Consider the following 12003-nt stretch of genomic DNA (forward strand, 5'->3'; position numbering starts at 1 on the left):
TTGAGGTTCTCCAGAGAGACAGAACCAATTCAATATACACAGAGGAAGAGGAAGAGATTATAAGGAATTGGCTCACCCAACTGTGGAGGCCAAGGAGTCCCCAAATCTGCCATCTACAAGCTGGAGACTCAGGAGAGCCTGTGGTGTGGACCCAGCCCGAATCTGAGTCTGAAGACAGGCGACCAGTGTGCTAGCTCAAGCCGTCAGGCAGGAGTTCTCTCTGACTCTCCTTGTTGTTCCTCTCCGGCCTTCACCTGACTGGACAAGGTCCACCCTCCCTGAGGCCCATCTGCTTTAACTCTGTGCAGATCCAGAATCACCCTCATAGACACACCCGGGATCATGCTTGTTCTGGGCACCCCCAGAACCCAGTCAAACTGACACATGAACGTGATCCTCACTGGCAGTCTGCAGGCTGAATCACTTCTTTGGGAGCCTGCCTTTGCCCTTAAGGGAGCAAAGATTGGATGAGGGCCACCCATACTAGGGAGAAGGGTCTGCTTAATCAAAGTCCCCAGATGGTTGATGTTAATTCCATCTAAAAACACACCTTCACCCCAACATCTAGACTGGTGTTGGACCAACCCACTGCACACAGAGACTCACAAGCTGACCCCACCCAACTTCCATGTCACAGACATGCAGCACAGACTTCCCTAGCAGTCCCTGGGCAGAGCCCTCCTCCTGGGACCCAAAAGCCTCAAACTGCATCTTTGAACCAGTTAGGAGGGGGAGGACTGAGATGCTGGACACTGGACAGGCTACACGGCATAGGGGGAATTGTGGACTGATACCAAAACTGTGGTAAAAGAAGGGGGCAGTGTCTGCACAGGCCCTAGGCTCACACGTGCTGGGGGGCTGTGCTGAGCTTCACACCTGGCTAGGGGGCCTGCGGAAAATGGTGAATCCCTGCTCTGGATCTAGATTCACTTTCCCTCTGAGGCTCTGCTTCCAGCACTGACATCTGGGACTTCATGGGGGTGCGGCTTACCTGGGGCCAAGGCTCACTTGGCACCTCGGACCAGCCAGTCAGACCCCACAAGGGAAAGAGACTCAGCCTGCATTTGGCATCTGACCAGAGGCAGGCTAGGTTGGGGTTCATCTGGGCTTGGAGATTGGCCCTGGGACCTCAGAGAGGGTCTGCAGCCTGAGAGAACCCCTCAGGGTCTGCCGTGGGCTGGAGGGAGTCTGAGAGACAGCAGGGGTCCCTGAAGTCTAGACCAAGGTGGCTCCTTGCTGGCAGCAGCTGTTTTCCCTATTGTGCTCACCGTTGCTCTCCACAAAAGCTGACACTGCAGGCTTTGGCCAGCATCTGGATAATGCCAGGGCCAGAGATAGGACCGCCCCTCTGTTCTCTGCGCTACCACCTTGGGCTCTAAGCATGCATGCCTGGCTGTTCTTTGTTCTCCTCCAGCCGCATCCCTCTCCTTTGGGCCAAGCCTATTGCCTGGTACAGAGTGGTACCCGAGTGTTCCAGGGGGCTACAGGGGCTCAGCCTGGGCCTTGCTCCCTGGATGGCCCCTGAAGAGTGGCTTCCTCTCCCAGTCATCCTAGAGTTGAGCCGTGTGTCCCCAGAGGCCAGTGGTGGACACGCACACACAGGCATGTGTGTGTACTCAGACTCGTGCTCACACCACACCCCACATGCATACAAGCACACACACACATGCACACGAGGCTGTAAACAAAAGTTAGTTTTATTTCACTCCCTTTGTTTGGAGGCTGTGTCTGAGTTGGAGAGGGGGCTGGAGGGAAGAGGCTGTGGCAGGAGCTTCAGAGTCTCTTCCCTCAGCGTGGCCAAAGTCATAGCCCCTGACCACCACCCTGTTGGTCTGAGTGGCAAGGGAGGCCAGTGTCTTTTCAGAGTTTCAAGTATGTGCCCAAGGAAGGGGCCACGCCAGGCCAGCACAGAGCTGGAGAGGGCATGATCCCACCCACCCTAGCCCACGCAAGGCCTTAGCCCCAGACCTGTCTGGGTGGAAACAGGAAGCAGGGCGCAGTCCCAGCCGCACTCAAGGCAGCTCACGCTTGGGACCTGGTGGGGGTGAGGCATGAAGTGGTGCCGCCCAGCACTGGGTGCAGCCCCCACCACTGTGCTCACTGTTTTTCCTTCTACACCAGGAAGACCTGGCATTGCCTCTAGCTTTGCAAGAACCAGAACATGGACTAGAAGAGTGCGGGTGCTAGGAAAGGAGTGGGGATAAGCACAAAACCCCTCAACACCCAGGCCAGGCACCCCTGGGCAGTCACACACGGGCTTCTTCAGGGAAGCAGGGCAGGATGGGTAGAACTCCTGCCTGGAGGACCCCCTTGTCCTGAGGGGGCCAGCTGGGTGGCTCTGGGAGGGGGGCAGTGCCCCAGCCACAGTCCTATCTCCCATCAGGGCTTATGGGTCAGAAGTGGGGACCCTTCTTGGTTCCCAGGCTGCCCACCCTACCCTGGAGGAAGACAGGGCTCAGGCAGGGAGGGGTGGTGATGCAGAGAAGGTTGGTGCCCTGTACCCCCTCCGGAGGGGGTGAGCAGCCAGCTGAGGAAGAGGGGGCAGGTTGTGCTCTGCGCCTTAGGTGGTGTCCAGCCCCTAGACTTCCCCCAGAGCCCCCTGCCTCCGCCCTGGGGAGGAGGGAAGATGCAGAGCAGCCGAGGCGAGGCCTCAGATCCACACGGTGGTCTTACCCTCCCTGCTGCTGCTCCCGCTGCCCTTCTCTGAGCCCATCCTGGGTTTGATCCCCTGCCGACCCTGGCCCCCCACAGTGCCCCCTGATGTGGCACTGCCCGACCCCGACGCAGGGGCACCAGGCTTTGGGGGGCCCCTGGCGTTCGCTGGGAGGCCCGGGCCGGGTGGACTGTCGAGGTCCCCAAGTGCCCGCCGGTCCTGCAGCGCCTGCAGGGCCAGGCTGGCCAGTTCCTGGTCCTGGGCGCGTGCATGCTCAGCTGTGCGAACCACCAGGCTATAATCAGGCGGGCAGGCCAGGCCTGAAGGCGCAGCGGGCAGAGCGCAGGGAGGCGGCCGCGGCATGGGGCCGGGGGAGGCGGGCAGTGGGCGTCGGCCGCGCACGGCGTCTTGCGCGTTGCCGAGGCCCAGGTGCGCCATCTCACAGAGGTTGAGCAGCAGACAGAGGCAGCTGACCACGTACATGACCAGCAGGAAGACCGTCTTCTCGGTGGGCCGTGACACGAAGCAGTCAACCACGTGGGGACAGGGCTGGCGGCTACACGCGAAGAAGGGCCGCACCTCGAAACCATACAGAAGGTACTGGCCCACCAGGAAGGCCACCTCGAAGGCGGCCCGCGCCACCAGCTGGGCGACGTACACGCGCATCAGGCCCTCGCGCTGGATGCGCCGCCGCCCGTCATGCTGCCCTGCAGGACCCGGGACCCCAGCCACCTTTGTGTCCCCTCCTGCGCCCTTAGCCGCCCCCGTGTCCTCAGCCTCTTCATCTTCACCCAGGCCCTCGGCCACTCCCGGGTCTTCGTCCTCTTCACCCAGGCCCAGCATGGGCTCCTCCTCGCCCAGGTCGGCGGGCTCGGGCCAGCCCGGGTGGGGCGGTGGGGGCAACGGCAGGGGTGGGCGGGGCGCGCGGCGGCTGGGGCGGCGGCGAGAGGCGCGACGGCGCTCATCCTGGGAGGCGCGGGCCAGGCGGTGCACAGCGTAGCCCAGGTACATGACAGAGGGCGTGGAGATGACCACAATCTGGAAGACCCAGAAGCGCACGTGGGACAGGGGTGCGAAGGCGTCGTAGCAGACGTTGTCACAGCCTGGCTGCCGCGTGTTGCACGTGAACTTGGTCTGCTCATCGGAGTAGATGGACTCGCCGCCCACGGCGGTGAGCACGATGCGGAAGACCACCAGCACCGTGAGCCACACCTTGCCCACGAACGTGGAGTGGTTGTGGATCTCTTCCAGCAGCCGCGTCAGGAAACTCCAGCTCATGTTGGTCATAGGGGCAGGGGATACGACCTGCAGGTCACCAGCAGGAGCTCAACCTTGGGCAAGGACAATGGGGGCAAGGGCTGATGGGGTGGGGTGGGGGGGATGGACAGTGGCACCAGAGCCCCTCCAGGGGTACCACTCTCACCCCAAGTCCTGACCCTGCCTTAGGATGGATACAGGGAGAGGCTGGGGCCTCTGCAGCCAGAGGACAGAGTCTACAAGGACAGACGCTGGGCCACCTTGCTGAGCACATGCCCTGGCTGCCCCAAGACCTGGCCCCAGGTCTCTGTGGCCTGGAACAAGGCCAGTCCCTCCCACCTTCCCCTACCCTGCAGCAAAGCAGGGCCCTGGGCAAGACATGCTCGTCCCCCAGCCTGTGGGGACCCCACCCCAGGCCCTGAGAGCAATAGGGAGTCCATCAGGTGAGCTGCCTCTATAGGGGCAACCAGAAAGCAGAGCAGCCTCCGCTCAGATGCCTGCTCCCACCTTGCAGCACCCCGGTTTCTGGAGTCATTTCCAGCGTGCCAGGGGCCCACCTGAGCCCTGTCTGCCTGGCCTTCACTCTGCAGCCACTCCAGTCCCCATCAGCCCACAGTTCCCCAGGCCCCGAGTCCCAGTGGGCCTCCCTCAGCCTCCAGTGCCCTACTGCTTCCCCATCACACCCTGATCCCATCCACCTCCAGACCCAGTGGCTCTGTCAGCCTCCAGCCCCCTCAGTTCCAGATCTCCCAACAGCACCCCCTCCCAGCTCCCTCCACATCCTAAAGAGGATGTTCACTCGGGATCATGGCCATGCTCCCCCACCCCTACCGGTTCAGCTGTGCCAGGGACTGGTGCCCACCCTCCAGGCTGCGACTCCCTCCTATGGCAGCACTCCCATGTCCTCTGCACAGCCCGGCTGAGGGTGGAGGTAAGCCCAGGTGTCTGTTCAAGGTGGCGCCATGTGCGGCAAGGCCCTCAAACAGCATGAAGCACACGCACAACTACACTCGGGCACCTGAGACACTCAGACAGCCCTGTGGCCACTGGCCAGGCCCTGGACCAGTGCTCCTCTTAGATCAGCTACCTCTGAGGGGGACTGTGCCTAGAAGGGGCTCAGTGGGCAGGAGTGCGCACTCTGGTAGCCCTGTGCCTCTGGGAGGGGGCTGAAGCCTCCTAACACCCACCCTCCTTCCTTCACACCAGTACCTGCTCCTGTGCAGTTTGGGGGCTGAAGACCCCTGATGCTTTTGGTCCCCTCTTTCTCGAACAGGCCTGGGAAGCAGTGTGGGCAGGTGTGGAATGGAACAGCAGGGGCATTCAGGGCTCCCGGCCCTCTTTATTGAGCTGGGTCCTCTCCCGGAGCAAGGGGTGGGGGCAGGAAGAGGGGGCAGCCGGGATTCCTGGGGAAGTGACCCTATTTCCTTACATCTGTGTGCAACGCCCCTCTCAGAGCCACACACATGCAAACACTCACAAGTATACAAGTGCACACATATGTATACACACAGTCATATGTGCAATGCACTTGTGTGCAGGCACACATTCACAGGTACACAGATTGGCACATGCCTAGCCCTCCAGGCCATGTGTGATATACCTGTGCCTCAAGAAGGAATGTGCCTCATGAAGGTCGTGGTGAACTCAGCTGGACGTTCTGCCTCAGCTTGAACCTCAGCCCTCTTTCAGGACCTGAACCCATCCCTGACCTCGACAGTCCCACATCACGGGAGGCTGGGGCCCACAGCCCTACTGTGCAGGAACCCAGAAAAGGGATGACAGAGCAGTCCCGACTTTTCTCCTCTCCAAGATGGATGCCAGTGGAGAAACAGGAGGGAAGGTGATGGTGCCAGGACAATCCCGACCCTCAGTGTGTGGTATTTAACAACTGGCTCTTGGTGGGAGAGCCGTGGTGTAGTGTTCACCGACTTCTGTGGTGTGAATGTACCACAAGGCCCATGAGTAATGCCAGGAGACACCTACCGGGTGGCGGGGGGATTGTTCTTGAGACCAGCTCTAGCATGGCACTGGGTGACCGTGCCCTGGGGTGTGAAGGATGGCACTTTGCCCTGGGGGGCTGACCCAGGTGCAGTTAGAGCCTCCCCAGAGACGAGTCATGTGGAGAAAAGAGGGTGCAAGCCTTGTGGGAGGAAACCTCCCACCTTCCCCCAGTGCCAGTGGGGAAGCTCAGGCAAGCTCTGGGTGTGTGGCGGAGGTTCTGGCTCTTTAGATCCAGGGGCCCATGCCTGTGTGCATGTGTGTGCAGGGCCTGTGTCACACACGCAGTCACAGCAGGATCTTTCTGTGATCAGGGGGCTGATGCTGACCAGCTCTGGGCACCATCTTAAGTGCCATGCACTGGGGGTCCCCCGAATCTAGACTTCTAGTGCCAGCTGCCACCTCCACATAGGCAGATGGATGCCAGTAGGCACAACAAATCCCAGAAGACCAGACCCCAAAATTTCCCTCCAAATTGGCTTCCGTCCCACGTGGGCTTATATTGGACAGCTCTCTGCCCTGCACTCCATCTGCTTCATCAGGAGAGACGCCCTGCAGCCCCTTGGGCCTACCTCGCCTCCGCTTGGCACCTTCAGGAGCCCATCGACCTGTGCTCCTGCGACTCCTCCCGACTTTGGAGGAAAATGCCAAGCGACCTGGCCCCAGGGCACCAGCAACCCCCTTTCGCTCCCCACAACGCGGAAGCCCCGCTCTCCCCAGGCTTCTGATAGTACCCATCCTGTCCGTGCCCACGCCCCGCCCACAGCCCCGCCCCTCATCCAGTCCCTCCACCCGACTTCCTGCGAGGCCAGCCCAGTACCCTGCCGGGCGCTCTGTGCTCCTGCGCACTTGGACTGAACCCCGGGCGAATGGGGAGCAGGCATGGCTTCTCACTGTGTGGGGGTTACAGACAAGTGACAGGAGAGGGCTGGAATGTTCCATATGATCATGGCTTAGCATTGGCTATGTGGGTCTGAACTCACCTTCAGCTCAGTATGGACAAGAAGAGGCACTTGCATATACACCATGCCTGTCAAGCCTACATGGAAAAACACCCCACAGCGCTGAACACACCTTGGTCCCACTCTCCAATAAAGGAAACTGGGCTAGTGAAGAAACAGCTGGTTGCAGGGCAGCAGCAGGAAACGAGCCTGAAGCATCTCTTGGTGTCAGAGGAAGGAAGTGCTAACACACACACACACACACACACACACACACACACACACACACACACACACACACACACACACACACACACACACACACACACACACACACGGAGGCGAGTCAAAGGGACACAACATGGGAGCTGAGGGAAGTAGATCCCAGTGTCTGAAACACACACACACACACACACACACACACACACACATGGAGGCGAGTCAAAGGGACACAACATGGGAGCTGAGGGAAGTAGATCCCAGTGTCTGAAACCAGATCAATTAGGCCAATAAAGTAAAGTACTATTATCGATTGGTTTACAGATTATAGCCCAAGGTAAAAAATATGAGTCCCCACTGATACAAACGATACAATAACTAACTAAATGGGGGAGAAGGGAACTCTAAATATTCATGCTGCCTCTGTGACCTCCAGGAGGGTGTTCCTCCAGAGAGCACAGCTCGGAGGAAAGGAGGGTGCCTGACAGACAGCAGGCTGTGACAGACATCCCCGCCCAAAGTGAGAAGCCGCATTGAGAGCACAGAGCCTGCTGCCCCCGAGGCCTTCTTCCCAAACCCTCGCCAGAGGCAATCATGAGATATATTGAAACAAGTTCCAGGAGGGGCTTTATAAACTACCTGACCTTCAAAATCCCAAGGGCACCAGAAACTAAGGAAGTCTGAGGAAGTCCCCCACAAGAGGGGTCAAGGAGCCATGAGGACAGTCACTGCTCAGGGGCCCTCAGGAGAGCAAAGTACACGGGTAGAAAGGGAGGCACCTTTGGTTAATGGCAACGATTCAATATTGGTGCACCGATTGTGACAAGCATGCCACAGGGGAACTGGGCTCGGGGGCAAATGAGAAGTCTCCCTGGCCTCTTCATAGTTTCTCTGTAAACCACAGGTGTTGTGAAATAAGAAACCTTATTTAAAGTGGCTTCCTACCCCTCACGACAAGCTCCTTCTCCCTATATTTTCCCATCTGGAACACATTTCTGTGTGTCTGGAGGCTTCACATACACAGCGGGGACTTTCACTAGTGACCAGTCCTGGGGCTGTGGGGTACAAGGACCCCAACACAGAGCTGGAGAAGTGGGAGGCACAGGCCAGGCCCACAGATGTCTGGTGCTAACGGGAGGAGGCAGCCAGTGGGGGCTTGGCCCTGGCTGGGCCAGCAGGAGAGGAAGGTGTATGAGGGGGTGCTGGCCCCTCAGGGAACAAGTTCTTGGCATTTGTTGGGCCCTCTGGCATCTGTTCAAAGGGAATCCCCCCCAGAGCTACATGTTACAGCAAGTGTGGGTAGCGGCCACTCAGTGGGACACAGGACAGAGGGCCAGGTGTACCTGGGGTCAAGGCCTGGGAAGGGGCAGGCCTGGGAGTGCTCAGCGGAGGGTGGAGCTGGGGAGGGAGGGGGGACTGGCCAGTGAGCAGGGCACATGCTGGGGCTCCCCGTGAAGGGAGCTGGCATCACCTTCACCTAGAGCTGCCCGAGGAGGCACCCTATTGGGAGGAGGGTGGGAGGCGCACACTCTGGGCTCCAGGGGCATCAGGATGACCTGTGCTGGGGTGAGCTGGGCCCTCTAGCCCTGGTTCTGGCACCAGCAGAGTGGCTTCTGCAGAGGTGGGCAGCTGGGCACTCTCCCCTTCAAGCTCCTTCCACCCCTGGATATGAACGAAGGCCCTGAGGGGCTGGTCAGAGACTGGGACCCAGAGGTGCCCAGGGCCGCCTCCTGCAGTACAGTGAGGCCCGGCCTGCCCAGCCCCTTCCTTCCCACCCCAGCCTAGCTTCCTCCACGTGCCCCCTCGTGCTGTGGGCGGGCTTCCTCTGCCTGCAGTGGGGCTGCTGGCCTGCTCCCCACTCCAGAGTGCTCGGCTCACCAAGAGGACTGGTGGAACGCTTCCCTGGGAATCGCAGCACCTCAGGTAGCCTCTTCCCCTTCCTGAGGACTCCTGGGTGCAGCGGACACTGGGTGGTCCCTCCTTGACATATGAGCACCTTCAAGGAGCCCAAGGTGGACTCAACCCCAGGAGACTGCGGTCTTTATAAAGGACCAGGGCCTGTTCCGGAAACCCCACCTCTACGGGCCTCCAAGGCTAGGGTCTCCCTCCTGCTGTGTGCCCACCCACCCATCCAAGTACCCTGTCAGGGACAGTTCTGAGTGAGGCTGCAGCACCGCCCACTGCTCAGGCCCAAACACTGCATACCCAGAGGAATTTCTCCCTGCCTCCACTGGCGCCAAGCCCCCAAGACTGCTCTCCCCACAGCAGGGCCCTAGATGCTCAGATCTCCCCTTGTCAGCTTTGTGATGCTTCTGTGGGTGGTCCTCCACATTCCTGCCCACTCCGGGCCCCTGCCCTAGACGCCTGTCATGTCCTACCTGGACCCCCGGCCAGTGAGAGGTGTGTACCTCCCCCACCTCAGGTGCCCAGAACCCAGGCCTGGGGCTCCTCTACCTTCACCTGCCCCCAGCAACTCCAGGGAACACCACAGCCTCCCACACCATGTAGACACCGGTTAGTGACCAGGTTCCCCTCCCAGCCGCCTACCCGTTTCCCTTCCTGCAGGCACCCCAAGGTGGGGTCCCAGGAAACCCAGGGCTCTCCGAACAAAACCCATATCCTCATGGGTCCTGAGGGATGATTACCTGACCTGCTCCTGCCCAGCCCAGAGCTGACCAGCTCTGTAGTCCCTCCTCTCACACATGGATACACACTTACACAAGCATCTGCACACCCATCCTTCATCCTCACTTTCACACACACACACACGCATGCACGCCGCCTTCTGCCTTGTACCCCCCTCCCCCCCACCCCCAGCAGTGGCTTTCCTCTGGGAAGTGAGGCTTCCCCACTACATGCTCAGAAGCAATGGAGCTCTGCCACAGCACTGGGTCTGCTGAGGAACCAGGGCCGCCTGTTCCATTCTAGCCTGAACCTGGGAAGTGAGGGGCTTCCTGCAGGGTGGAGGGTGTGGTGGGGCCAAGCCTGGGGAGTGAGTCACAGTGGAGCGGCCGGGATTGCTCCTGCCTCAGGGGAGCCCAGGCCGCAGAACGCTGGGCTCTGGCAGAGGAAGGTGTCAAGAGAACAAGGGCGGGAGGCTGAAGCAGGACCCCTGCCTGAGCTCAGGGCCCTCAAGGACCTCCCCAGTCACCACTGGCCAAGAGCCGGATGCTTCGCCCCTCAGACCCCATGGGGTGCCCCACTGTCCACCCCTCCTAGCCGTCTACCCTGGAGCTGCCTCAGAATGCCACAGTAAAGCCAGTGCACCCCGCACTCTGCCATCTTTCTCAGTCTGTGGCAGTCACTTTCCCTGCCCTGCCCTAGTGCCTGCTCCCCCGAAGGCCGAGAGTACCACAGGACCGGCTGTGTGCCTCAGCCATGCTATGCCTTGTCAGGACGCCTGCCCAGTCCCACTCCCCAGTCCTGCCCAGCCACCCTGCACACACCCCGACCCAGACAACTCACTCACATCTGTGGCGCAGCAGGGCCTGCTCCTGGAGGACAGGAGTCTGCTCTGCTCTCTGCTCACCTCCAGGAACCAGATCTGAGGAGGCAGGCCTTAGCAGGCGCCCACAAGTGGGGGTTTAGGAAGATGCCCACGGCTACATAAAGGCCAGTCCAGGAGCAAGGTGGACAGCACGCAGGTGTGCCAACCAGTCTGTCTGTCCATGTGGAGGAGGTGGGGCTCTCCAGCCTCCACCCAGGACTGAAGAGCCCAAGGCCCCAGCCTCTGGACACACCGCAGCTGCCGAGCTGGCGGGGGCTGGCCAGCCCCACACAGCCTGAGGGGTCCCAGCTGCTGGGGCTCTCCCCTTCCCTCCTTCCTCATCAGCTAGCCTAGCAGCCTCCAGGGGGTGGGGGCAGACTGCCTCTACCTCCTCCTGCCCTCGAGTTGCACTGCACCCATCTGGCTCCTTTGAGGGCAGGGGACCTGAGATGGACAGACCCCCAGAATGGAGGGCCGGTCAGGCCCAGAACCTGTCATCTCTTGGTGTTGGCTGTTTCCAGAGTCGTGCCTAGGCCCCTGGGACTGCGGACCCAGAGTGAAGAATGTGCCGCTCAGCCCTAAATGGCACCCCACCCATGGTCTCCTGGTGACATCCTACCTTTTCCAGGCCAGGAAACAAGTCCTTCTGAGCCTTTCCACCTGCTGGCCAGCTGGACACAGCCCTCCTGAGTGTGCACCCAGCTAAGTCCAGGGCCCGACCCAGGGCCACCTCTCACCGCCAAGCACAATGTGGGGGGAGGGCCTTCAAGGGCTCCATTGTTCCCCCCGTGGCCCCGGGTCTGAATCCCTGATTGTCCCTGGGGCTGGACGGGTCCCAGAGTGGGAAGCAGCCTCTCCCAGCTACACAGCAGGTCAGGAGGCAGCCCAGCCCCGTCTCGCTGGCCCTCAGGGTGGAGGCTCTGTAGCACCCCTCTGCCTGCCATCCAGCTTTCAGGCCCAGCTCTCACCTGCCCTCACTGTCTATCCGGGCTCTGGGATGAAGCCCAGGCTTTCTGTTCCTGCGCGGGCTCCCTGCCTCCTCCCAGCCTGCATCTACCATCTGTCTGGGTTCCATGGCAGAACATGGCCTGGGCGTGGACCAGGGCCCAGGCGAGTGCCCCCTGTGTCTAGTACTGATACAGCTCAGCTGCCCTGACTTGAGCTGGGTGGCTTCTGAAGGCATCTTCTGAGACTCCAGAGCCTGGAACCCCAACAGAGGCCCCCAGACATCCTCCCCGGGCGGGCCTCTCCAGGGCCAGCCAGATCCCCAGGGGGCTGTGCACAAGGCCCCAGAGGCAGGCGTCTCCTCCCTGCCCCAGGGCAGGCTCCGTCCCTCTCCAGGTCTGCAGTGTCCCTCTGCCACTCTCAGCCCAGGTCAGGGACCGGGAGGAGGAGTGGTTTGAGAAGGATGAGCCCCAGGACCTTCTGACCCCAGCCTCGACGGCTAC

At 60.8% G+C, this 12003-nt stretch overlaps 1 protein-coding gene across 3 annotated transcripts; it reads right to left on the reverse strand.

Annotated features, from left to right (window-relative positions):
• Window positions 1-1679: 1679 nt before the first annotated feature.
• Window positions 1680-11959, reverse strand: GJC2 (gap junction protein gamma 2). 3 transcript variants are annotated; one of them, XM_005208407.5, is made up of 2 exons: window positions 11175-11959; window positions 1680-3984 (listed from the first exon to the last, which is right to left on the reverse strand). In XM_005208407.5, the coding sequence occupies exon 2, from the start codon at window positions 3938-3940 to the stop codon at window positions 2651-2653; it is 1290 nt and encodes a 429-aa protein (XP_005208464.2). In that variant the 5' UTR covers window positions 3941-3984; window positions 11175-11959; the 3' UTR covers window positions 1680-2650.
• Window positions 11960-12003: the final 44 nt, after the last annotated feature.

Source organism: Bos taurus, chromosome 7, assembly GCF_002263795.3.
Source record: "Bos taurus isolate L1 Dominette 01449 registration number 42190680 breed Hereford chromosome 7, ARS-UCD2.0, whole genome shotgun sequence".
NCBI classification, from domain to species: Eukaryota; Metazoa; Chordata; class Mammalia; order Artiodactyla; family Bovidae; genus Bos; species Bos taurus.

What these genes read in the sequence shown, in the direction of transcription:
- GJC2 (XM_005208407.5), bottom strand. Translation starts at nt 3,940, where the DNA reads ATGACCAACATGAGCTGGAGTTTCCTGACGCGGCTGCTGGAAGAGATC.